We start from the raw sequence: 27,729 nt of genomic DNA on the forward strand, positions 1-27,729 counted from the left end.
TGCAATCCATACATACAAAGATAACAAAACAAATAAGTTCAGAAATTAAGTTATTTGTAATAAAATGGAATGACACAGGAAAAAGTATTGAACACTAACTGAAATTAATTTAATACTTGGTACAAAATCCTTTGTTGGCGATGAGAGCTTCAAGACGCCTCCTGTATGGAGAAACTAGTCTCATGCGTTGCTCAGGTGTGATTTTGGTCCATTCTTCAAACCTTGAAGGATTCCGTGGGCCTCTTCTATGAGCTCTGATCTTCTGAAACCTCACCACATGGGTTTGCTGCTTGTTTTGTCTAGGGGCACACCACAAGGCTATACTCACCTGGAAATGGCACTCCCCCATGTACAGTGGTGGATTGTTTCTGATGTCCTCACATCCAGAGACAGTCTATGGGCGTGATGATGTCAGGAACAGTCCATTCACAAGACACTAGTCGGCGTGGCACGTACCGGTCTTGCTCTTGGAGGATTGGCAGATTAGGTAAGTATATTTCCCCTCTGCAATCCCCTAGAGAAAAATTAGTAGTTAACCCATGAAGTGCCCATTTATTGCACCGGCTCTGAAGGTCCAGCACTGTAAGCCGGGCCTTCTAAAGCGCATGCGCCGTAATTTCATCAGCTGCATGGACTCCAAATATCTCCTAAACTGTGCAAGTTTAGGGGATTTTCACAGTACCTATAGGTAAGCCTTATTATAGGCTTACTTGTAGGTACAAATGGTGTAGCAGAGTTTACTACCACTTTAGGTACTAAAGTTTGGTGCCATTCTGCAATTTTTAAGCGCGACATGTTGGGTATCTATATACTCCATGTAACATCTTTCACATTATACAAAAAAAATAATTGGGGTAAATTTGGGGAAAAAAACCCTTTCATGAATTTAAAAAAAAAAAAAAAAAAAAAAAATTCTCTTTTGACGGACATAGCTCCTGATCTTTTTAACCATTGGGTTAAACTGCCCCCTACAGGAGTAGGACACAAGGCAGAAAAATAATCTGGCTACGCCTATGGGCAGTCCCAGGGGGTATACTCCCTCTCTCTGCTATAGGCACTCAGTTTTGTTACATACAGTGTCAGAAGAATTACATCTCCACAGAGGGGAGGGTGCTGTGTCCATCAATGAACATCAGAGAAATGGATTTTATGGTAAATCAAAAATCCTATTTTCTCTTTCGTTGATGAATTTAAAAAAAAAAAAAAACTATTTATTTTTTGCCAGACACAGCTCCTGATCTTCTTAACCACTGGGACGTCCCAAAGCAGTGTTAAACATAAGGGGTGGGAACAAAGAAAAATAAATTCCCAAGGCTTACTATAGCCAACCAGGTAAACAGGAGCTCAACCAAAACAGCTGGAGCTCACCTGAAAAAAATAAATACACACTCAAAAGAGGACCAGGTCCTCTAAACAGCAGCCTGCAAAACCTCGCAGTCAAAGGAAGCATCCGCAGATGCCACAGATCCACTTTATAGAACTTTGTGAAAGTGGGCACCGATGACCAGGTGGCCGCCTTGCAAACCTGCATCACCAAAGCCTGAGGATGGAAAGCCCAGGAGGCACTGAGCGCCCCCGAGTAGAGTGCGCCTTGACAAGAAAAGGACTAAATCACCATCTGTCCAATCCATCTGGAAATGGTTGCAGAGGAAGCGGACAACCCTTTCCGAGGCCCATCTGTAAGCACAAATAGTGAGTCTGATTTCCTAAGAGACTCAGTAGCTGCCAGATACACCCTAATCGCCCGGACCACATCCAAGGCATGCAAAGCAATTTCCTTCGGATGTTCTGGCCTGGGACACAGGGAAAGCAAAACAATGTCTTGAAGGAACGGCGGACAGGGACGAAGAACCACCAGGTAAGGTGAACACAAGGGTAACGCTGCCAATTCCGACACCCTGCATGCAGAGGTGAAAACCCCCAAAAAAGCCACCTTCTGGGACAGTGTAAGCAGGGGAATCTCCCAAAGATACTCAAAAAAGGCTTAGGAGGACAGAGCACCAAATTGAGGTCCCAAGGTGGCAACAGAGACCACACTTGCGGGGTCAAGTCCCTAACTCCCTGAAGAAAAGTACACACCAAGGAGTACGTGGCCAAGGGCCGTTGAAAGAACGCTAAGGCCGACACCTGACCCTTGATAGTACTCAAGGCCAGTTTCTGCTCAACCCCCCATTGAATGAAGGTGAAGACCCGAGCCACCAAAAAAAAAAAAAAGAGCGAGGATGAACCCCAAGAGACTCACACCACGCAATGTACGTCTTCCACGTACGATGGTAGATCTTCCTACAAGTAGATTTCCTAGCTTTTAACAGCGTTGGAATCACCGACTCAGACAAATCTTTATCCAACAGCACCTGACGTTCAACAGCCAAGCCGTCAAAGCCAGCGACTGTAAAGCAGTATAGAAGATGGGTCCTTGGGACAGCAGATGCTCCCTGAGTGGAAGCTTCCAAGGAACGCCGGCGACCAGCCACACCAGATTAGTGCACCAAGCCTGGCGAGGCCAGTCCAGGGCCACTAAGATGACCGGAATCCCTTGTGCCTCGATCCTGGGTAGAAGTCTTGGCAGAAGCTTGAGAGGAGGGAAGGCATAAATCAGACAATACTGACCCCACGGGGCCACCAACACATCCGTGGCGTCTGCCAGAAGATCCCGTGACCGAGCCACAAACTTCTGCACCTTTCTGTTGAGCCAGGACACCAACAGATCCACCTCGGGGATGCCCCATCGGATACACAACTAATGAAACACCTCCAAATGAAGGGACCACTCCCCTTGGTCCCATGCCTGAGGTAATCCACCCGCCAGTTTCCCGCCCTGGGAATGTGGAGAGGGCTGGAACCGTTTTGCCACCTTAGAATGCTGGCAACCTTCAGAGCCGCCAGGACACTTCTTGTGCCCCTGTGGTGATTGATATAAGCCAGTGCCATGGCATTGTCAGATTGAATGCGCACTGGACATCCCTGAAGACAATCCGTCCAATGTTCCAGGCACAGTCTGATCGCTCGGAGTACCAAGAAATTGATCGGTTGTCTGAACTCTTCCAGTGTCCAGACCCAATGAGCAGAAATTTTGCCGAGGACGCTTCCCCAGCCGGACAGGTGACCACTATCCAATACAAGTGGAGGAAGTGTTTTGCCGAAGAACAAAGCCACCATATAAGGGACTCTCTCATTCCCTGGCTCAGCCGAATCGGATTGTCAAGAAACTGCGGATTCTTGCCCCATTTGGCCAGAATCTCCCTTGCAGGGACCTAGTATGGAACTATGTAAATGGAACCGCCTCTAAAAAAGGTAGACACCATCAGGCCCACCCGCATCCAAGTCCAGAGGCATTACCATCTGCTGGACAGCAGGAGACAAATTACTGCCTGCAGTTTCTGGAGTTTGTCCAGAGGAAGGAGTACTCTGGCTAAGGCCGAGTCCCAAGTCAGACCCAGATAGTCCAGCTTTGTGGACAGGACCAGAACAGACTTCTGAAAATTCAGAATCCAGCCGAACACCCTCAAGCTCGTATGGTGATTTCCAGGTTTTCCACCAGAGCAGTAGGAGACTTTGCTCGCAGAAGGAGGTCATTCAAGTAGCCCAGTAGCACAATCTCCCCCCATTGGCGTAACAATGCTAAGACCAGAGAAGCAGAAGCGAGACCAAAGGGTAATGCCACAAAGGGATAAAGCTCCTCTCCCACGAAGGGCTCCGATCCCTTGTCAGTCGGCCCTGAGGGACGAAAAAAAACATATGAGCCGAGAAGGAAGGCGCACGTCTACGACGAGGGTCCTTGCCCTTAGTAGCCTGCAGAAGAAAATGTACTCTTCCCCACTGTGAGACCTTTAATGAGGTCATCCAGGGTAGCACCATACAGGCGATCTCCTTAAAAGGGAAGATCAGTCAAGGCCTCTTTAGAAGTCTGGTCCGCAGACCAGCATTTTGAGCCAAAAGACACGCCGAAGGACCACTGTGGAAACAAAGAGCCAAGCCACTAGGGGAGCCGCATCCAAAGACATCACAGAAAAACTGCAACCCCTGGACCAGCTGGTCCACCAGCTCACCAAAGGCAAGGGGGAGATACTCCCCCTCCAGGTCACGGCGCAAACGCCTAGCCCATTAGGTCACAGTCTGTGACACTAGGGCAATGGTGAATATCTGTCTCAGTGCTGAACCAGCCAGAGTGTACATATTGCAGGCCACAGCCTCCGCCTTCCTGTCAGCTGGGTCCTTAAAGGCCGGGGACTCTTCAACCCGAATCATGGTTCCCTTGTTTAATCTGGAAACCAGAGGGTCCACCACTGTTGGAACAGTCCACTTCTAGCACTTTTCTAATCTCTTAGGGACTGCTTTGGTCAATTCTGTCAAAATAGGAGAGGAAAGGGAACACCTTTGCCACTCTGGATGGCTTGTGAATGCCAAAGGGAACATGCGCCTCCGTCGCAGCTGCATCCTCCATCTTTAAGGTCTCACGTACAGCTACAATCAGTGCGTCCACCGGCACCTTTTTATACGCGATTGCAGAAATGGAGGAATCCTCCACACTATCTGAGGATTCAGGGCGCGCAGTTGCAGACCCAGCAGGGTGATCCACGTCCACGACGGCAGAATCAGATTCAGGATCTGATGAGACAGATGAGGCAGGGGAAGGCAGGTGCGCTTTTTGCCAGCCCATTGTCCAAAAGCCACCTCCACCCGGGACACCAAGGACTCCAGGACCGCCATCAGTGCATCGATGGATGGATGGGACCCGCAGGGCGCCACAGCCTCAGAGAGGGGATCAGGTGGGGAGATGTGCTCCTAAGACTCCATGAGTCACCAGGGGGACCCCACAAAAAAGTAATACACTGCTAAGTGACAACCCCCACTGCTCTGGGAGCCCACCTGGTTGCCAGCCACAGAGCACCAATCGATTCTCAGTAGAGAGGGAGTGGACCCCACCAGCTTCACCACCCCACAGAAACCAGCTACCAGGGGAATCTGCTCCCACCGCTGAAATCACCAGGGCTCCACTATCATGGCCGCTGATGGGGGGCGAGATAGCCCACAGGGACCACCAGACCGATGATGGGGGTGCCTACAAGGAAGGAGGGGAACCCAGGGGTTCGACAATCCCATGGAGGGGCCCACGTCCTCCTCAAAACCCTCCGGGGGGGGGGGCAGTTACCATCCCAGGAACCAGGTGGGCACCGCTCCAGACAAAACCTCCTCTCTACTGAAATGGGGGGGCTGTAGGCAAGGAGTAACGCTGAGGCCCCGGTCATATGCAACGTTTAACCCACAGGCCAGCCCCGTCCGGTGGGGCTGTGTCACAGCCGACTTAGTGCGGAGCTGGGGTCTGCACGTGCTTGCTGGCCAGACTGGTGTGACCACTGAATCTAGATTATCCAGCCTGTCGCCCAGTCCGGCAGTTGATTGTAGATCTCACAGAAAAAAATCCAGGAGAAAAAAAAAAAATCTATCTAAAAAGAAAAAAAATGCCAGGAACAGAAATCCCAGCAAGGAACTCGGTCCTTACTAGGCAGAAAAAAAAAAAAAAAGTACCTATAGCAGAAAGAGGGTATACCCCCTGGTGGGACTGCCCATAGGCGTAGCCAGACTTTTTTTCTGCCTAGTGTCCTACTCCTGTAGGAGGCAGTTTAACCCAATGGTTAAGACAATCAGGAGCTGTGTCCGTCAATGAACGAAAGAGAATTTTTTTTTTTTTTTTTATTCATGAAAGGCTTTTTTTCTCACAAAAAAAAAAATCATGCTTGAAAAATTGCAACGCCCGCCATTTTATTCCTTGATTATAAAAATATATATAATGTTTGGGTTCGGAGTAATTTTCTAGCAAAAAACAAAGTGATGATTTTTACATGTAGGAGAAGAATGCCAGAATTGGCCCGGTATGGAAGTGGTTAAAGTGCCTCTGTCCGGCCATGCTTGCGCACAAACGAAAGCGTGCTCTAATCCCGCATGCATGCAACCAGCGATCGTCCTACAAACATCAGATCACGGGCAGTAATTGTAGCACTAGACCTCCTGTGTTAGTCTAAAGTGGTGACCTGTAATTGCTTTTAAAGCGTCACCTATGGATAGTAGAATTTACATTGTTGCACTTGCAAGGGCATGCGTGATTTTAAAGCGGGACATGTTTGGCATCTATTTACTTGGTGTAACTTCATCTTTATATTTTACAAAAAAAAAATGGGTTTATATATTGTGTTTTTTGCATTTAAATAAAAAAAAAAAAAAAAAAAAGTATTTTTTCCTAAAAAAATTGCGTTTGCGAAACCACTATGCAAATACCGTGGGACATAAAAATAGCAAAACCCATCTGCTTTAAAAAAAAAAAAAAAAAAGTATATAGTTTGGGGGTTCAAAGTATTTTTTTTTTTTAGCAAAAAAAAAAAAACATTGGATTGTTACATGTAAACTAAAAGTGCCAGAAAAGGCCTGGTCTGGAAGTGGTTAACCACTTGCTGACCGCCCAACGTACAAGTACTGCGCAAGGCGGCGGTTCTATTGCGCGAAATCACGTACATGTGCGTCATTTTATGCAACGGGTCTGGGGCGTGCATGCGCACCGCCAGTGACCAGCTCCTGCTGTGACTGGACACAGCAGGAGCCAATCCCGGTGATCAGTCCGAGAGAGGCAGAATGGCGATCTGCCTATGTAGACAAAGCAGATCACCGTTCTGTCAGAGGGGAAGATGGGGATCCTGTGTTTCTGCTGAGCAGGAAGCCGAATCTCTGCCTTCCCACAATACAAGCACCTCCCCCTGACACACAGTTAGTAAGCACTCCCAGGGAACACATTTAACTCTTTGATCGCCTCTGATGTTAAACCCCTTCCCTGCCAGTGTCATTAGTACAGTGACAGTGCATTTTTTTTTTTTAACCACTTTACTACCAGTCACGTAACCTCTACGTGATCAGACTTTGCGGGGTTATACCGGGATGATGCCTCTAGCTAGAGGCATCATCCCGGTACCGTTGTTTGAAGCCGACGGTCGGCTTTCCGTCGGTAACGATCGATGCGGCTCGGGAGCCGCTCGATCGTTACCCGGGGGGGCGGGAGGGGACGTCCCCCCCCTCCCGCCGCCTTCCGCGGCTTTGCTCGCGGCTACCGTCCCACCGGGAGCCCCGAGCACCCAGCCGGCACGTCCGCCGGCTGGATGGAGTCCCGATGAATGCCGGAAACGGCATCGATCGGGTCTCCGATGACGTAACCCGGAGGCGGCGTCCATGACGTCACGTCCGGGTTACTGTGCTGCAAAAGGCGGCAGATTTGAAAAACGGCTGTATGCAAAAATGCCGTTTTCGGCGTTTTGCATACAGGGAAGTGTAGTGGAGGGGTCTAGGGTCTTTTAGACCCTCGATCCCTCCATAAAGAGTACCTGTCACGACATATTGCTGTCACCAGGGATGTTTACATTGCTTGTGACAGCAATAAAAGTGATCAGATTTTTTTTTTTTTAAAAACCTGTAATAAAGTTTAAAAAAAAAGAAAAAATAAATAGGAAAAAAAAAAAAAAAAAAAATTTAGCCGTCCCCGTCACCTCGCGCACAAAAAAAAACGTATACGCAAGTCGAGCCGCAAATGAAATCGCTGTTCAAACCACACATGTGAGGTATCGCTGCGATCGCCAGAGCGTGGGCAATAATTAAAAAAAAAGAGCTACACTCTAACTCTAAACTGGTAACCGTTAAATAAATTTAAAGCGTCGCAGATTGAGATCTCTATTGACCGTAGTTTGTCGCCATCCCACGGGGGGGCGCAATTTTAAACCGTAACATGTTTGGTATCTATTTACTCGGCGTGACATCATCTTTCACAATATACAAAAAAAATGGGCTAACTTTACTGTTTAGTATTTTTTAAATGCAGTGAAATGTGATTTTTCAAATTTTTTCCAAAAAAATGGCGTTTTAAAGACCGCTGCGCAAATACCGCGTGACAAAAAATTTTGCAATGACCGACATTTTATTCTCCAGAGTCTTTGCTAAAAAAATATATATAATGTTTGGGGGTTCTAAGTAGTTTTCTAGGAAAAAATACTGGTTTTAACTTGTGAACAAAAAGTGTCCGAAATAGGGCTGGGGCTAAAGTGGTTAAAAAGCACTGATCACTGTATTGGTATCACTGGTCCCCAAAAAGTGTCACTTAGTGTCAGATTTGTCCGCCACAATGTCGCAGTCCTGCTAAAAATCACCATTACTAGTAAAAAAAAAAATTTTAAAAAAAGTCCATAAAAATATCCCATAGTTTGTAGATGCGATAAACTTTTGCGCAAACCAATTATTATACGCTTATTGGGATTTTTTGCCAAAAAGATGTAGCAGAATAAATATTGGCCTAAAACGATGAAGAAATTACGATTTTTTTTTTCATTTGTTATTGGATGTGATTTATAGCAGAAAGTAAAAAATAGTTTTGTTTTTTTCAAAATTGTCACTTTTTTTTGTTTATAGTGCAAAAAATAAAAACACCAGAGGTGATCAAATACCACCAAAAGAAAGCTCTATGTGAGTGGGGAAAAAAAGGACATCAATTTTATTTGGGGAAAGCGTCGCACGTCTGCGCAATTGTTACTTATAGTAACGCAGTGCTGTATCGCAAAAAATGGCCTGGTCATTAACCTCTTGCCGACCGCCGCACGACTATATACGGTGGCGGTCAGCCCCTTCTGGGCAAAGTGACGTGTATATACACGTCACTCGCCCGCTCGTTCTCGGACACTCCAGCGCGAGTGACCGTGGCTCGGATGTCCGCCGGTCACTCGCGATCGTCCGCTGCAGAGGGAGAAAGGCAGGTAGCTGATGTAAACAAAGCTGCCTGTCATTCTCCCCGGTGTAACTGCAGAGATCATACGATCCTGCTATGTAGGATCGTATGTCTCTGTGGTTACATGAAAAGCCACGCCCCTTTACAGTAAGAAGCACACCCCTAGGGACACATTTAACCCCTGCCTCTCCAATAAAGTTAACCCCTTCCCTGCCAGTGTCATTTTTACATTAACAGTGCATATGTATAGCACTGATTACTGTAGTAATGTCACTGGTACCCCCAAAAGTGTCAAAAATGCCAGTCAAGGGTCCGATCTGTCCGCCGCAATGTCGCAGTCCCGCGGAAAAAAAAAAAAAAAAAAAAAAAAAAAAAAATCGCAGATCGCCGCCATTACTCGTTAAAAAAAAAAAAACACCAAAATTGACAGAAATCTTTCCCTTAGTTAGTAAACGCAATAACTTTTGCGCAAACCAATCAAAATACGCTTTTTGCGATTTTTTTTTACCAAAAATATGTAGCAGAAAACAAATTGGCCTAAAATGATAAATTTTGATTTTTACATTTTTTTGGGGGGAATTTCATGTTAAAAAAAATGTGAAAAATATTGTTATTTTTGCAAAATTGTCGCTTTTTTTTTGTTTGTAGTGCATGATCAAAAAAAAAAAAAAAAAAAAAAAAAAAAAAAAAATCGCACAGGTGATCAAATACCACCAAAAGAAAGCTCGGTTTGTGGGAAAAAAAGGACGTCAAATTCGTTTGGGTACAGTGTCGCACGACCGCGCAATTGTCCGTTAAATTCACGCAGTGCCGAATCGCATAATAGGCCCTGGTCAGGAAGGGGGTAAAATCTTCCGGGGCTTAAGAGGTTAAAGTGTCCCCTTTTCTAGGATTCGTGGTTTCCTCCCTATTAATTCCAATACAATCATACAGGTGAGAACCCAGTAAGCCGTGACCTCTGACCTCCATAACATAACACAGGGTCCATTCTCCACCGGTCAGGATTACACCCCTAAATATTCACATCCTTACATCAACCCAGCCATGACCGGTTCTCTTTATTGACCCCCTCCGTGCTGGGGGTTGTAGTCCCACAGATAGCCTTCCCCTCCCCCTCTGATCACTGACCTATGATCTCTCAGCTCTGGACCATAACACAGCAACACTGCCCCAACATCACCGCTCAGCCCCGCTTCTCTCCGCCGCCATGGCGCCGCTCTCCTTACATCACTTCCGCCATTTACCTGGCACCCGCACGCCGCCATTTTTACTCCTGGCAGAGCGCTCTTTGAGGAGCGATACGACCGGGTTTGAGAAGGCAAAGTAGGTGTAACCACGAATATATTTCTTCATTTCGCATGCAAACGTTCACTCATAAGAACGTTTTGGTATAATAGTCCTGTTTAGCTTTAGATTTAGCCCCAAAGAAATATGGCGTCTGAGGCATTTCCGGTGTGTGGTCATCAGAGTTCGCACGTTGAAGGGCAATTGAGAGCGGCTGGCCCTGTGTGCTGCAGGGGGACAGCTGGCAGCATCAGGAGATAGTGATCGTATGAGCTTGAGGTCGGAGGTGAGTGGTGTGCGCCCCGAGGATGGATATGGGGGACGCGTGTTGGTGATTGGCAGGACAAGTGTCCCCATTATAGAGCTGAGTTCTGGAAATACACTCTATTACCAAAAGTATTGGGACACGCACATTAACTTTATTGGCAATTTAAGGGCCATACACACTATAAGATTTTCTGAAGACTTTTTCCTTTCGGATTTACCTTTTCTATGTAGTGCAAGGGCCTTCCAGATTGCATACAAATTGAAAGTGTTTAGGTCTGACCTCATATTATATGGTTTTGGTAAATCTAAAGGAAAAAGTCTTCAGAAAATCGTATAGTGTGTATGGTCCATTAGTCTGCAGGGTTCAATATTGAGTTGGCCCACCCTTTGCAGCTATACAGCTTAAAGTGGAGTTCCACCCTAAAATTATACTTACCTTCATCTTCTCGCTCCGGGTCACCTGAAAAAACAAATGGATAATCGCAATTTTTTTTTTTTTTTTTTACTTACCTGGTAGAGAAGAACATATATACTTACCTTACTTCCTTCTTCCTCCCCTCGGCGGCCACGGCCCGTCGTCACTTTCTGGATTTGCAATGATTCCTGGGAGCTGAACTTCATCGCTCCCAGGAATCAATGCGCCTGCACCGGCCCCAACGTCAGTTCCGGGGCGCGCGCGTCATCCCCTTCTAAACAGCTTCTGGGCATGCCCAGAAGCTGTGCAGGGATGACACTGAGGCACTGGAAGTGATGGCGGGGCCGGTGCAGTGCATTGTGGGACCGAAGAGGACGGAAGAGGACACAGAAGAGGATCGCGCTGGCTTCAAGCTGCCCACACCTTAGATGGCAGCGCTGGACAATACATTTTCAAGGTAAGTATTTCTCCTAAAAGGTAAGTGCAACCTGGGACAGATCAGAAGCTAGCCATTGTGGAATCTACTAGCCCTGACTGTCCCGGGGGTATTTTTATTAAAAAAAAAAGTATTACCAGGGTGGAACTCCGCTTTAAACTCTTGACTGGCCTGCACAGAGCCCTGGCCTCATTCCAATAGAACCTTTGGGATGAATTCGATCGCAGACTGAGATGGCCAGGCCTTCTCTCCAACATCAGTGCCTGACCTCACAAATGCGCTTCTGGAAGAATGGTCAAACATTCTCATAGACACTCCTAAACCTTGTGGACGGCCTTCCCAGAATAGTTGAAGCTGTTATAGCTGCAAAGGGTGGGCCAACTCAGCATTGAACCCTACAGACTAAGACTGGGATGCCATTAAAGTTCACGTGTGTGTAAAGGCAGGCGTCCCAATACTTTTGGTAATATAGTGTATATGAGAAAGGAGGCCACTGATCACTGCCTTCCCAAAATGTGACTTGCCTGGCTGTTATACTGATCCCTGGGCTTCACAGTGTTCTCAGGCACTGACCTAAAGGAAAAGATTGGTGATGAGGAATAGTAAAGCTGATGGATCCGCATGGCAGCCAGGATAATGGTATTGGTTACAATGTGTATATGTAGACGATGAGGCCTTTCCAGGAGGGGGACACAGCATGTTCTATATCTATTGCTTACATTGTCGGTTGTCTGATCGTTGTCACTGAGGGGCAATGCCTCAACTGTGCCAATACAGGCAGTCCTTGTTTGTTGAACTTCCAGGACTCTGGCCATGCTGCTGCCAAGTGAGGAGTAAAGTACAGAGCTGTCAGCCGGGGGAATTTTGACAGCAAAAAATGGAGATGTGAACATGAATATTGCGATTAATAAAATCCAACACTGTCAGCGGGACATTGTGACAAGTAAAGTATGGTGTCAGTGAATACTGCATGCGTAAAATATGGAGTCCAGCCAAGCGTTTTCTCAGAACAATGTCCATCTGCAAAATGCGGATCAGAAAAGCTTCTCCTCATACAGACCCCATCCATGTGTAAATACTGACAACCATCAAATCATATACCAGAAACACCTTCTTGCAGAATCCATTCTCTCCAGGCATGGTGTCAGGCTGGGAAACAAATTCAATAGGCTAGGTAATCCCAGAGAGGGGTGATGTCCTGCAGAGGGATCCCTGTAACCACAAGCAGTGCCCAGGTAGGGTGAGGATTACAGGGCTCACTGTGTGTGACACCATAATTATTTATTTATAAAAGACCTGACTGTAGTTACTGCACACCAACCCCCCATTCGTTGCATAATAAATATACCCTGACTTTTATAGGGGTGTGACATTATCATTATAGGTCTAGTTTTTATTTTGCACAGTGACAATCTTGTGCACTCACTGTTAGCAGCATTTAGGTTCATAAGTTCAAATCCCGATCATGCTTCCAGCCACCTAAATGTAGCTATGGCGAATCTTTAAGCGCAGGAGTGATTGCACAAATGCAAATCGACACACTGCACAGTGAAACGTGTTCAATACTGTGTGATTGTTTCAATTTTACAGATTGATGATATTTTTGTCACATAAAATACCATTGCATACATTCGAAGCATTCAAATTCTGTTCACAGTCCTGCTGATGTGGCTGTGGCAAAATGGCCTTCGCCTAGTTTCAGCATTTGCAGCCGACTAATATTTAGCTAGGTGACGGCTTGCCTGGGATTCTAACCCATGGTTTGAGTTAGGGATGCACTGAAATGAAAATTCTGGGCCGAAACCAAAAATTCAGGATGCCCTTGGCCGAAACCCGAAAACCAAAACCGAAAATGACTTTTTTCCCCAAATGATTTTAAATAAGTTATCTGACACTGACTGACTGACACTCACTGACTGACTGACACTCACTGACTGACTGACTGACACTGACTGACTGACTGACACTCACTCACTCACTGACTGACTGACACACTCACTGACTGACTGACACACTCACTGACTGACTGACACACTCACTGACTGACTGACACACTCACTGACTGACTGACTGACACTCATTGACTGACACTCACTCACTGACTGACTGACTGACTGACACTCACTGACTGACTGACTGACACTCACTGACTGACTGACACTGACTGACTGACTGACCGACACTCACTCACTGACTGACACTCACTCACTGACTGACACTCACTCACTGACTGACACTCACTCACTGACTGACACTCACTCACTGACTGACACTCACTCACTGACTGACACTCACTCACTGACTGACTGACACTCACTGACTGACACTGACTAACTCGCACGCTGCAATTAGAAGGGGATGAGCACTAGGCTGTGAATCCCTTCTACTACTGACACTTATGCAGGGCAAAAGGGGAGAAACTGTTTTTTTTTTTTTTTTTTTTTTTTACAGCACATATCAACATTACCTTCCTCCGCAGCGAACACCACGTGAAGGGAGGAGGTGGGTGGAGCATGCAGCAGTCGGCGCGGAGGAGAATGAGATCCTCCTACACTCTGCATTCTGGGTCCCTCTCCCCCGGGACATCACTGGTCTAGCAAGCTGTAAATCACAATGAAGGCATAGGCATCGGATCGCGGCGGACTGGAAAGTTAATAGCTCACTTTTTGCACGGATCAGCGGCCATACATTTTCGGCATATTTAACCCCCTATCGGCCGAAATGAGAGAGTTGCATTTTCAGCCGAAAATAACGGTGGCCGAAATTTCGGTGCATCCCTAGTTTGAGTGTTTATAGATAGGAGGGCTAACCACTAAACCATTGAGCTGAGCACAATTATATTTATAACATTAAAGCGGAGTTCCGGGCACAGAAGTCAATTTTTAACAAACATACCCCCGGGACAGTCAGGGCTAGTACATTCCACAATGGCTAGCCTCTGATCTGTCCCGGTTCGCACTTACCTTTTAGAAGAAATACTTACTTATAAAATTTCTTCCACAGCGTTTCCATCTCTCATGTGGGCAGCTGAAGCCGGCGCGGTCCTCTTCTGCGTCTTCTTCCGCGTCTTCTTGTCCCAGAATGCGCCTGCACCGGCCCCGCTCGTCACTTCCGGTGCGGCGCCGCATTCCTAAACAGCTTCTGGGCATGCCCAGAAGCTGTTTAGCAGGGGAATGCGGCGGCGCCCGGAAATGACGAGCGGAGCCGGTGCCGTCGCATTGATTCCTGGGAGCTATGACGTTTAGCTCCCAGGAATCATCGCGAGGCAGGAAGTGACGGGGTGAGCCGCGGCTCCGAGGGAGGAAGCAGTCAGAGGTGAGTATTTACGATCTTCAATAAAAAGGTGAGTAAACAAAAAAAATAAAAATAACTATCCAATTCCTTTTCAGGTGAGCTCTACCTAGCGGAGGGGCACAAAAAAAAAATCGTTTTTGTGCCCGGAACTCTGCTTTAAAGTCTGTATAAAAAAAGTCCAAAACTTCTTTAAAATTATATTCCAATCCTTTTTCTTATTGGTGACGCTCTTAACGTAGATATAGTGACTTTATTTCCTCCACCTTGTGCCACTTCTAGGTGTGCTAAACTCTCACCTTTATATCGGGGATATTGCGCCTGTGGTATATCTCCAGGGTCTCTGGGGTACTGGCTGTTGCTCCTTTCCTTTATCGATGTCCGCTATATCTCCAGATATCCAGCGCAGGTTCCTGGTATATAGGGGTCTCCTGGAGTCTTATCCGATAATTACCTTTAGGTACGATCTCCTCACACTGTCCTCCTTTCTTTTAACTCAGAAAAAATAGGGCTATCATGGTGCAGTATTATGTGTTTTTATTCCCACACATTCAGAATTACACTTACAGTTGGTTTGCTTGTATTCAGCATATACAGAGACACACGAACGCTGTGGAGATCGAGTTCCGTCCGATACGTCACTTCCGGGTATAGGGCTCCTCCTACGCGTTACGTCACGGGGTCACGTGACTTCCTGAGGAAACCCTATACCCGGAAGTGACGTATTGGACACACTTCTCACATCTATTCTTACACCTTAAAGCGCACCACTACCCCCACTATAGAATTTGTTTAACTGTTAAGTATCAGTAGTGCAGCATTAAGGACATTCCAATACCCCTGACAGCGCACGAACCACACACACCTTTTTGTTCCTCATTAATGTAAGAGTTTGGGCTCTTTCACACGGAGCGGACCGTATTGCGATCCACTCCGGGACTTTTTTTTTTTTTTTTCACGGAGCGGATGACACTTGTGTCATCCGCTCCGTATGTCCGCATATCATCCCATCCCAGTTTGCGAATGATATACGGACATAATGTAAGTCTATGGGCATTGCGGATGTCAGCGGATGACACCGCTGACATCCGATTTTGCTTCCTTTACGTTTTTTTAACGGAGGAAAAATAGGGTTCTGTTCCGTTCCAAAAAACGGAACAGAACTGAAAGGAAGAAAATCGGATGTCAGCGGATGGTATTCCGCTGACATCCGCAATCCCATTGACTTACATTATGTCCGCAAATCATCCGCAAAAAAAATAGGATGATTTGCGGACATACGGAGCGCCCGTGTGAAAGGGCCCTTAATCTCTATTAAAATATATATACATCCTTTTTTTTTTTTTTTCTGTTGGTGTTCAGAGAGAATTAAGATTTCGTTGACACCTTTCATGGTTTACCTAGGCCAACAAAAAAGTGATTGAGCCATGCATGAATCCAGCAATGTAGCAGTGTTTTTTTTTTTTTTTTTTTCTTTTAATATCTGCATTGATCCCCCCCCCCCCCCCACCCCCCTTTTTACATTTTCTCTACTTTATTCAAATGACTTGCACATGTGCAAAAGAAAATGATTAGGTATGCAATTAGATTTTCTACCACTTTTGAAGAGGTGTAAATAGTTGACACTTCTCCAACATTCATTCATAGTCTTCAAAAGTAAAACAGAATGCAATAAAACAACAATTTATAAGAACATTAATATCAACATTTGGTACATTAATGTTTTCGGCCCAAAAAAAAAACCCATGGAATTATGTAACAGCATTTTACAATAATAGTTAGAAGGGTCCTACTCAAAAGAGCTTACAATCTACAAGGGGAAGACACAAATAATTTCACTCACCTTAAGGCTGGCCATACACTATACAATTTTCTTGTTCAACTTTCCTTTAGATTTACCAAAACCATGTAATATAGGGTCAAACCTAAACACTTTCAATTTGTATGCAATCAGGCAGGCCCTTGCACTACATAATTAAAGGTAAATCTAAAGGAAATTGAATAAGAAAATTGTATATTCTATGGCCAGCCTTACATTCACATTATAAAACAGGAATAAAAATAAGACTGATAAGAACCATGACAAACATTTTAGGAAAACCCCATCAAAAGTTTAAGTGCAGGATAAGCAAAATAGACAAAATGAACACTAAATCCAAAAAGGTAGCAAACGGAAAAAAATACACCTACATTTCTGGTTAGGGTTAGCAGGAAGCTTCCTTTCCATCTAAACCATAACATTAACTAGATTAACATTAGGAATTGTAAGTCTAAAGTGAGGTTTATAATTAACTAGAAGAAGATATGGCTCCACAGAGGCTCACAGACAAACACATACATTATCAGACTTGACAAAGACACACAATTTTGAAACCATGCCCACAAAAATAACCTTTTGAGGGTCAAAATGCAAAACTATTATAGCAAACAGATCTGTCATCAAACCACAGCCTTAGTGGGGTGTGGGTCAGTCATTAATTATGCACACTTGCCTCCCCCTAAATCCCAATATCTAAAGCCCCGTACACACGCAACGAATTCCACCGACCGGTCGTCCGTCTTTTGTCCAGAGTGGTGTCCGTTGGTTGGAATGTGCCTAGACTGCACACAAATTTTCCCGCACGACAGAATTCTACTTCAGAAGTGATGTCATGTGTTGGATTGCTTTCTTTGTGTTCTTTCGTCTCTGAGCATGCCTAGTCTTGCTCATAAGATTTTTCCCCATCGAAATCTGTACTAATGAGACGAAAATCGGACGTGTTTTGACGGTCGACAAAAATTATATAGCCTGCACACCAGGATTTTTTCGGCCGAAAAGTCGGAGTCGGTTGTCGGAAGCACCATACTAACAAGCCGAAAATCGGCAGATCGGTCGTCGGACGAAAATTTCCCGGCCGAATTTCTATTTGTGTGTACGGGGCTTAACAAATGCAAGCAAAGATTCTGCCCTTTTTACAGGCAAAGCAAACCACACTAGTGCAGGCCTTTATATAAATAGATAGCACACCTACACCCATTCAGTAAAGGACTCACCCACCAGTGGAATTCTGTCTCTTCATGCCTTGAGTTCTCACACCTGTGGACCAGGAACACACGCTCTTGGCAAATGAAAGAATGCAACAGTATATGTATCTGTGCAGGGTAAACAGAAAAAATACAAATATCCCAGGCTCGGACCATGATCAGTGAGAACAAAAACAAAACTATTCGGCCCCGTTCACATACAAGCGACGCTACTTCCCGGAGCGGCCGGCATGGACTTCATAACATTGAAGTCTATGGCGGTCGCCTCCAGGTCGCCCCAAAGAAGCTCCGGACCCTTTTTCTAAGTCGGAGCGACTTGTGTCGCTCCTATTAGAATGGGTCCGCAGCTTCCCTATGGAAGGCGACCTGTGAGGCGACCAGGTCAACTTAGTGTGAACGGGGACTTCAAGTTGTAAGTTGTTGGGCATGTGGAGGATACAAAGCGGGAAATGTTAACTTTTTGAGGGCTGCCTGACACAAATTGTAGACAAAACACCTTTGTCATTCTTCATCAGCATACAACATTAAAATATGAGTGCAGGATCACACATTCATATCTGCCCACAAACGCACAGTTCTAGATTGGGTGCAAAACCACAGTTGCTTTATTTAGAAAGTCGTCTTTTCTTTGTTTTCCGTTATATGAAACCCGTCGGAAATATAATACCTTGTGAAAATGAAACTAGAACACCAGACAAGCTTCTAGCTAGCTAGAATGTTTGTGATTCGAACCAACGACCCCAGGGCTGCAAGGCAGAAGTGCTAAGCAGTTAGCCACTGTGCTGCCACGTGCATGGAGCCTCCATCTCTGTGGTGTTAAACAGTCCTAAGTCCCTGGGGTGCGAAAAGTTAATCATTGCAGATGTACCCTGAAAGTCCTGAGTGCCATTGAACCATCTCTTTCTGTGAAATACCATCTGGGTCCAAGGCTGGTTATGGCTGATTACTGTCAGCATGCTCCTATAGGACCATCTCGAATTTTGAGAGGCTACAATCGGTGCTGGTGTGCAATTCTCAAGGCTGATATTTGTCCTTCCCCCGTGGAACACATATGGCAAGATTTGCAATGGTGGTGGAACCCTCCTACACCAAAAAAGTACATTTATTTGGGCATTTACCTATAGTTGGTGAAATTACACCACTTTGATTTATTCTGCGATATTTTTTATTATTGGTGTATGAGTGTAGAATAGTGGTGTTACCCTATGAATTTTGGTAGTGACATTTTGTTTTGGATCATTGATGTTGGTACATATATTAAATTTTTGTGGTGAAAAAGCTTATCATTTGGAAATAAACAACACACAAAATTGTTACTCATTTTAAATTTGCATCAGCAATGGTATTGTGTGTGGTTTGTGAAGACAGCTGTGGGAGTTTCGGTTAAGATTTATGTGAGATGGAGAGCAATGAGTGCATTATCAACCATTTACTTATCAGATGTCAAATGGCTAAGTGTCTGAGCATGCTCAGTGTAACCAGAGATATGGCTCAAATGGCAAAAGTCCCCGGGCATACACATGGCAGCATACTATCTATCTATCTAATATCATCTGTTTCAAAAACATGAAAACATTACAGATTACTAGCGTTGTTTAAAATATAAAGGAATAAGAAGCAAAATAAGCCAACAAGGACAATTTTCTTTACAAATTCAACAGTTCATACCAAAATTAAAATGTATGTTTTTGTGTAAATAACAGTTGTACAATTTGAATCAATGGATGACACTTGCTTTTTATATCTTACGCTAATTTTTATGACCACATACGCATTTTTAACATTTGCGAATTTCTGAATTTACTGTAGCGCCTGCTTACACTTGGTGTAGGATTGTAATTATTTTTACGGTCTGGGCATGCACACATGTGCTGCTTCATAGTCGTAGGCCAAGGGAGAATTTCTCTTCTCAGACTTTCCAACAAATTTCTTTTTAGAGCCGGTTCACATTAGCGCGACTTGTCAGCCTGACAAGTCGCGGTCCATTGACCGCTACAGGACCCGTTCTAATAGGAGCAACACAAGTCGCTCCGACTTAGAAAAAGGGTCCTGTACTATTTCGGGGCGACCTCAGAGCGACTTGCATAGACTTCCATTATGTGAAGTCCCTGCAACTCGCTCCGAAGTCGTGGTGCAATGTAATGGACAAGTCGCCCCCGAAGTAGTACAGAGTCGTGTTGCCTCAGTGTGAACCGGCTCTTAAACATCAATTTTTTTAAATGTTTCAAAACAGATCTTCTCCAAACAATATACCACATCTTTAGGCTCGGTTCACACTAGGGCGACCTGTGAGGCGACCTGGTCGCCTCACAGGTCGCCTCCCATAGGGAAGCTGCGGACCCGTTCTAATAGGAGCGACACAAGTCGCTCCGACTTAGAAAAAGGGTCCGGAGCTTCTTTGGGGCGACCAGGAGGCGACCGCCATAGACTTCAATGTTATGAAGTCCGTGGCGGCCGCTCCGAGGTCGCGGCGCGCTGCTCGCACCGCGACCTCGAAGGTCGCCACCCGAAGTAGCGTCGCGGTAATGTGAACCAGCGCTTAAAAACTATTTCAGCTATGCATTCAACATTATTGCTCTAAACATTTTCCATGTGCAATAGTGGTACTTTTAGCACAACTACTAATTTGCTCGCTGAGGTGTATTGCCTATAGTGAATTTGCGTTCGCAACTATGTTCTGTACGCTATACTGAATTAAGTTTTTAGGAGAATCTTCAGCGGTTTCGCTGTAGAAACTAAAACTACGCACGTTCGCCTACTAAGGCGTTATAGTGAATTAGGCCCTTAGTCTTTAAGTGGTTAAACTGTCTTTATTTACAGACCTAAGTTCATCTCTTTGATCTAAGGGCCGGTTCACATTTGTGCGAGTGCGGCAATCGCATGTAATTCGGAGCGCACTGCTCCTTCATTACATGCGATCGGATGTGCGGATTCAAATTCAGCCATACACTTTGTATGGCTGAATTCGCACTGTATCCGCACCAAACACGCACATGACCCTTTTTTCCAGCCGCATCCGGATCGGATCGCACAGTGGTTCACACTTGTGCGATCCGATCCTGTGCGGACTGTCAGATCGCACTGCGATATGCGATCAAACTGGGGGTGTCGTTAACATTTAATTGACACCCCCTTCGTATCGCATATGGCAGTGTGAACTGCCAGATGTGCGGGTGCGATGCGGGAACAGGCTGCGAATTCGCAGCCTTCCCGCATCGCACAAGTGTGAACCGGGGCTGAAAATAGGAAATTATACATTTGTAAAACATTGTGTTTATAGTTATCTCTCAGCCTTAGCAATGTTGATAAACATTGGCAGGAGGCTCTTTTTTTTTTTTTTTTTTTTTGACAGCTGTGAGTGAGCAGAAACTAGCTCTGCTCAGTAAAAATCGAGGAAAGGCCGAATTAAGAGGGGGGGTGTTGAATCGAGATCACGATTTTTTAACGATTAATCATGAAGCTCTAAAATGCAGCCATCACATCTAAAGAATCGGTAAGCCTCAATATAATGTTTGCTTTTGGGTTTAATACCGCTTAAAGCTCAATTTGACCTCCTTTACACAGCTATTTAGCCACATACACCGGATTCCAGCTGCAAGAATCGGCGTATTCTTGCAGCTGGAATGATGGGTGAATGCAAATAGTGGCAGCTAGTTGGGCTGACAGTGGCTGTCGCTGTTCACATGTAGCTGCATGCCAAGTGTTTACCTATGGTCAGGGGGGGCATCCGAACCTGGATGCATTTCCTCATATTTTATCCCTTTAAACATACTTTAAGAAATAGTGTGCCCCTACCTGACTTTGACATGACAACATGGGGTATTATAGCTGTAAATTCCAAAGTGCAAGTTGTCAGCCCTACGTACCTTACTTTCAATGGAGCACTAAGAACACGGACCTCTCCCCTCACAACACCCCTCGCCTTATTTATAACCCCTTCCCCTCCTACTCTTCATCTCCCCTCCTACTCTTCATCTCCCCTCCTACTCTTCATCTCCCCTCCTACTCTTCATCCCCCCCTCCTACTCTTCATCCCCCCCTCCTACTCTTCATCCCCCCCTCCTACTCTTCATCCCCCCCCCTCCTACTCTTCATCCCCCCCTCCTACTCTTCATCCCCCCCTCCTACTCTTCATCCCCCCCTCCTACTCTTCATCCCCCCCTCCTACTCTTCATCCCCCCCTCCTACTCTTCATCCCCCCCCTCCTACTCTTCATCCCCCCCCTCCTACTCTTCATCCCCCCCCTCCTACTCTTCATCCCCCCCCTCCTACTCTTCATCCCCCCCCCTCCTACTCTTCATCCCCCCCTCCTACTCTTCATCCCCCCCTCCTACTCTTCATCCCCCCTCCTACTCTTCATCCCCCCTCCTACTCTTCATCCCCCCCCCTCCTACTCTTCATCCCCCCCTCCTACTCTTCATCCCCCCCTCCTACTCTTCATCCCCCCCTCCTACTCTTCATCCCCCCCTCCTACTCTTCATCCCCCCCTCCTACTCTTCATCCCCCCCTCCTACTCTTCATCCCCCCCTCCTACTCTCCATAACCGTTTTGTCCTCATCGTCTCTTCGCATTTCCATAACCTGTCCTTATCTCTTCCCCATCACCATAACCCCTCATCATCTCATTTCCTCCTCTCCATAACCCCTGCTCATCATCACCTCCACCCTTTCTTATCTCTATGACCCCACTCCCCTCCTCCTCTCCATAACCCCTGCTCATCATCACCTCCTCCCTTCCTTATCTATGTGACCCCTTTTCCTCATCATCCTCTCTTCCTCACCTCCATAACCCCTGCTCATCATCACCTCCACCCTTTCTCATCTCTATGACCCCCTTCCCCTCTGCTCCATAACCCTCTCTTCTTCATATCCATAACCCCTGCACACCATCACCTCCACCCTTTCTCATCTTGATTCCTGCCTCCTCCATAACAGCCCCTCCTCAGCTCCTTGTGCCCAGTCAGAAAACAGGAAGTGATCAGCTGACACAATTTATGGCAGGATCAACACGTATGCTTTGCTCTTATCGACAAGATATAGCAAACATATTTTGGTATATTTAGCAGACTGCAAGGAAAGCAAATTAAGTCCATTGTTATCCTTTAAATACACTTAAATTCTTTTGCCACTGGCAGCTGTAATGAGGACAGGATTGAAATCAGGCCAGCAGGGACACCTTTCCCACTTCATCACTTATTAAAAATAAACTCCACTTGACTTTGTATAAGTTATAAACTTTTTTTTTTTCTTTTTCAGGAATAACGTGACCATGTTCCTGACGAATATCCTCCTGCGGAAAGGCATAGGTGGTCGCCAATGGATTGGCAAGTACAGACGGCCTCGGGAGGTCACATGGTCCATGAAGGACAATATGATAAAGAGGCTGGAAATAGAAGCAGAGACGGAATATTGGATTAGCCGACCCTACATGACCAAAGAGCAGGAGTTCCGGCATGCCGCAGAGCGGAGGCAGAGACAGTACGAGGAGGTGAAGGCCCAAAAACGGGCCAAATTCCCCCCTCACAAATATGTGGCTGACCATTTGGATCACTTGAATACTACCAAGAAATGGACTATCCTGTAGTTGTTCTTTGCACATTGCATTCTTGTGGATATTAATAAATGTATTTCCTAAACATGGTGAATTGCTGAATGTGAAGAGCGTGACATTTGTGTGAATGTGATATATAAAGGATGGGTTTACCTTTTAGTAACATGTTATCCCTGTATTCAGGGTGTAATATGTTAGTAAAGCACCAGCACGCTCCCCCCCCCCCCCCCCCCCAACAGTCTCATTGGGACATTGGGCAGGGTATATTCTCCCTACCCCCGCTGTCACAATTTAAATACAGCAGCTCCGTACATTGCATATTAGAACAGTAGCAGCATAGAATAATTCAGCTGAGCCAATTTGTGTTGAGGAAATGATAGACGATTGAGGGGGGATATGATATCAATGTACAAATATTGTACTGGCAACCCTAGCATAAGGAACAAACTATTCAGAGAAAGGGAATACAATAAGACACGTTGCCACTCACTAAAACTAGAGGAAAGGCGGTTTAACCTTAAAATACGTAAGGGGTTCTTCACTGTGAGAGCAGTAAGGATGTGGAATTCTCTTCCACAAGCAGTGGTATCAGCAGGGAGCATTGATAGTTTCAAAAAAACGATTAGATGGGCACCTTAAAGACCACAACGTAGAGGGGTATACAATGTACGGTTAACAGCAAACACACACACATCATAGGTTGAACTGGATGGACTGGTGTCTTTTTTTCAGCCTCGCTATGTAAAAAAAAAAAAATGGTTTTCAAATTGTTTTACAAATATGTGGAAAGTGTGGCATGCATTAGCCTCCCTAGGTCAATACATTGTAGAACCATCTTTCACTGCAATTACAGCTGCAAGTCTTTTTGGGGATGTTTCTACCAGCTTTGCACATCTAGAGCTAGAGAGTGAATTTTTTGTCCATTCCTCTTTGCAAAATAGCTCAAGCTCTGTCCGATTGGATGGAGAGCGTCTATAAACAGCAATTTTCAAGTCTTTCCACAGACTCTCAATTAGATTTAGGTCTGGACTTTGACTGGGCCATTCTAACACATGACTATGTTTTGATCTAAAACCTTTCCATTGTAGCTCTGGCTGTACGTTTTAGGGTCATTGTTCTGCTGGAAGGTGAACCTCCACCCCTGTCTCAAGTCTTTTGCAGACTCTAAAAAGTTTTCTTGCCCTATTTTTGGCTCTATCCATCTTCCCATCAATTCTGACCAGCTTCCCTGTCCCAGCTGAAGAAAAGCATCCCCGCAACATGATGCTACCACCATGATGTTTCACGGTGGGGATGTTGTGTTGGTGGTCGGGGTGATGTGCAGTGTTAGTTTTTCGCCACACATAGCATTTTGCGTTTAGGCTAAAAAGTTCAATTTTGGTCTCATCTGACCAGAGCACCTTCTTTCATTTTTGCTGTGTCCCCCACAAGGCTTCTCACAAACTGCAAATGGGACTTCCTATGTCTTTCTTTTAACAATGGCTTTCTTCTTGCCACTCTTCCATAAAGGCCAGATTTGTGGAATGCACCACTAATAGTTGTCCTGTGGACAGATTCTCCCTCCTGTGGATCTCTGTAGCTCCTCCAGAGTTGCCATGGGCCTCTTGGCTGGTTCCCTGATTAATGCTGTCCTTGCCCGGGCTGTAAGTTCAGGAGGACGGCCATGTCTTGGTAAGTTTGCAGTTGTGCCATACTTTTTCCATTTTGGGATGATGGATTGAACAGTGCTCTGTGAGATATTCAAAGCTTGGGATATTTTTTTTTACCTAACCCAACTTTCCCTGACTGTCTGGTGTGCTCCTTCAGGGTGCTGTTTGTTCACCAAGGTTCTCTAACAAATCTCTGCTCTGAGATTAAATTACACACAGGTGGACTCTATTTACTAATTAGGTGACTTCTGAAGGCAAATGGTTCCACTAGATTTTAGTTGGGGGTATCAGAGTAAAGGGGGATGAATACAAATGCATGCCATGCCTTTTAAATATTTATTTGTAAAAAAAAATTGAAAACCCATTTTTCTCTATCGTTCGACAAGCGCAGCTCTGCTTAATCGTAGACCATAGGGTTATGCTCCTCCCACTAGGGACAGGCACTAGGTGTAAAAAAGGCTTGTCCACACCTTTAGGGGCTGTCCCAGCAAGCATAACCCCTCAGGCTCTGCTATACTCAAAACAGTTTTGTTCTGCCTAGTGACAGGGATAGGACCTAGTTCCCTGCTGGGATTTCGGTCTTAGCTGTAACAGGGAAAGTTTGTGATTTTTATTTTTTTTTTCTAGTTAGTTCCTGAGGATCAAGATCCAGGGGAACTACAAGCAACAGTCGGCTGTGGTTTTCGCACGGGATAATATAGATCCTTAAGGTCTCCCAGCTTGGCCATTGAGCGGGTTATAGTCCAGTGCTAGGACTCGCCACAACAGTGCCCCGATGGATGGGGACGAGCCTGCGAGTGGATCATCTCGCCGGGAAGCAGACGACTTGGAACACCCTGGGCCGCAGCCTCCCCTTGGCTAACAGCACCCCCATTCCGGGTGGGAGATGATCTGTTTCGGAGTGGCTCCCGCCTGGTACTGTGGTATGGGGAGTAAAATGTCCCCCCCCCCAAAACCCCTGGAGGTCGCGGGGTTGGCATGGGCCCCTCCTTGGAATGGTGGGACCTTAGGGGCTCCCTCCGTTCCCTGGCACCCCAGAAGCCTCACTGGCGTACCCCTTGCTTCCCCCCCTTGTGGGTAATAATGTTGCCGGTTTTCGGGACATATTTGCGAGGGATGGATCGGGGGGGGTGGGTCCTTGAATGGGGACCCTTAGTTGTCTATTGGTTTGGGGTCCCAGAGACCACATGGGGGCTGCCATTTTCCGTGAGTTCATGACCTCTGTGTTCCGATTAGTTTGTATGGGCAGCCATTTTCTGAAATTCCTTATTGAGAATGTATAGCAGCCATTTTCTTGTGGTCCGGATCCGGGACTGGCATGCAGCAAGTTTTTTTATTTTTTTTGTAAATGGAGTCCCAGGATGAAATGACTGCGGGACCCTCCGGCCCACAGTTGCAGCCAGGAATTGCGGTTTTTCTGCAAAGCCTGATGTCAAAAATGCAGTCGGTTTGTTCTGGTGCTGCTAGCCTCAAACGTTGTCCGTCCGTCCTCCCCTCCATCTGATGGATCTTCGGATTCTGACACAGATATGGTTGCCGCAGACCACCCTGAGGGGTTGGTGTCTTCACATTCAGATGGTGAAGAGGACCTGTCCTCCTCCGCTGGCGCGCAAGAACGCGCCTTGGTGAAAAATTTGATATTTTCTGTGCGGGTAAACTCTTAAAATGGCTGCAGAACCCACAGCGTCAGGTACGCAAGTGTCTTCTGGCTCCCGCAAATATTGCAAATCAAGTTAAGTATTCCCTTGTCCTGACTTGTTTCACTATTGTGGATGAACTATGGCGACGCATTAAGCACATACTGGTGGTGCTTAAGCGCTTTGCACGCCATTATCCCTTTGCGGGGGCGGTGGATACCAGGTGGGCTGTACCACCGAAGGTGGAGTCCCAGGTGGCCAGGTTGAATAAAGCGACTCTGGTGCTGGTGGAAGAGTAGCTGACCTTTTCGGATCCCGTGGATAGAAGGGTGGAATCCTTATCCCGCCATGTACATGTGGTGACGGGTCATTTGTTAAAAGCTAACTTTATGAAAGTTCTCATAGCACAGACTGCTACTGAATGGGTAAAGTTGCTAAAGAGTAACTTGAAAATGACACAGCTTCCCCCTGTGGTTCTGGATCTGTTAGACCAGTTGGTCCAAGCCCTGGTGTTCATGTGTGATACGTCCCTGGACTTGGCCTTATTGGAGGCCAGGACGTCAGCAGTGGGGGGTTGCTAGTGGGGGGTTGCTATTAGTCGCCTGATATGGCTGAAATGCTGGTCGGCTGACCAGGCTTCTAAAAAAGCTGTTGCCGATCTCCCTTTTACGGGGGAGAAGCTATTTGGAGCCTCTCTGGACACGACTTGCTGTCGCAAGGGGTGATCGTGCTGGTTCCAGCTTCGGAAAGTTTTCAGGGTTTTTATTCAAACCTGTTCACCGTGCCCAGAAAAGAAGGCAAGGTGCGCCCCATCCCTAGATCTCAAAGCCATGAACCGCTTTGTGTCCATACGGTAGTGGACATCTCTATGCTGGACACCAGCGGTTTCTTCGCTTTGCGGTAGCGGAGCAGCATTATCAATTTGTGGCGTTACTCTTTGGTCTCGCCTCCGCTCCCAGGGTGTTTACCAAGGGTCTGGCTCCGGTGTTGGCATTGCTGCGCCGGAGGGGAATTGCGGTACTGGGATACCTGGACAATCTCCTGTTGAGAGCGGTCTCTCATTCAGTTCTGTTGGAGAATCTGGAAGTCACTGTCCGAACTCTACAAGAGTTCGATTGGAACATCAATTTAAAAAAATCCGCATTGACTCCTGTCCTGAGACTGGAGTTACCTAAGCCTGACTCTGGATTCAGCCTTGGCAATGGTTTTCCTCCCCTCGGACGAATTTTGTCTGAGTTATTGTACGACTCGCCTACACGATTGTCCAGTTCAAGTTCATTCAAACAACGCCATGGCTGTGGCTTACATCATTTACCAGGGGGGTACCAGGAGTGTCCTGGCGGCCAATAAGGTGCAGAGATTCGAAGCCAGGTCTCGAGATCCTCTGGCTGACGCCACAGACGCCCTGGTGGCTTCTTGGT

General features: G+C 46.1%; 2 protein-coding genes across 2 annotated transcripts in view; one reads left to right on the forward strand and one right to left on the reverse strand.

Moving 5' to 3' along the window:
- The window catches only part of LOC309551681 (uncharacterized protein), a 40,130-nt gene extending 30,114 nt beyond the window's left edge, over positions 1 to 10,016 (reverse strand). The window contains exon 1 of the mRNA XM_082252357.1: positions 9,884 to 10,016. The gene's annotated coding sequence lies outside the window, so the exon portion shown is untranslated. The remainder of the gene's footprint in view (positions 1 to 9,883) is intronic.
- Positions 10,017 to 22,724: 12,708 nt separating this feature from the next.
- On the forward strand, positions 22,725 to 23,111 carry MRPL57 (mitochondrial ribosomal protein L57). Its single transcript, XM_082250027.1, has one exon. The coding sequence runs from the start codon at positions 22,741 to 22,743 to the stop codon at positions 23,053 to 23,055; it is 315 nt and encodes a 104-aa protein (XP_082106153.1). The 5' UTR covers positions 22,725 to 22,740; the 3' UTR covers positions 23,056 to 23,111.
- Positions 23,112 to 27,729: the final 4,618 nt, after the last annotated feature.

The sequence above is a fragment of the Pelophylax lessonae genome (assembly GCF_965119305.1).
Source record: "Pelophylax lessonae genome assembly, chromosome: 3".
NCBI classification, from domain to species: domain Eukaryota; kingdom Metazoa; phylum Chordata; class Amphibia; order Anura; family Ranidae; genus Pelophylax; species Pelophylax lessonae.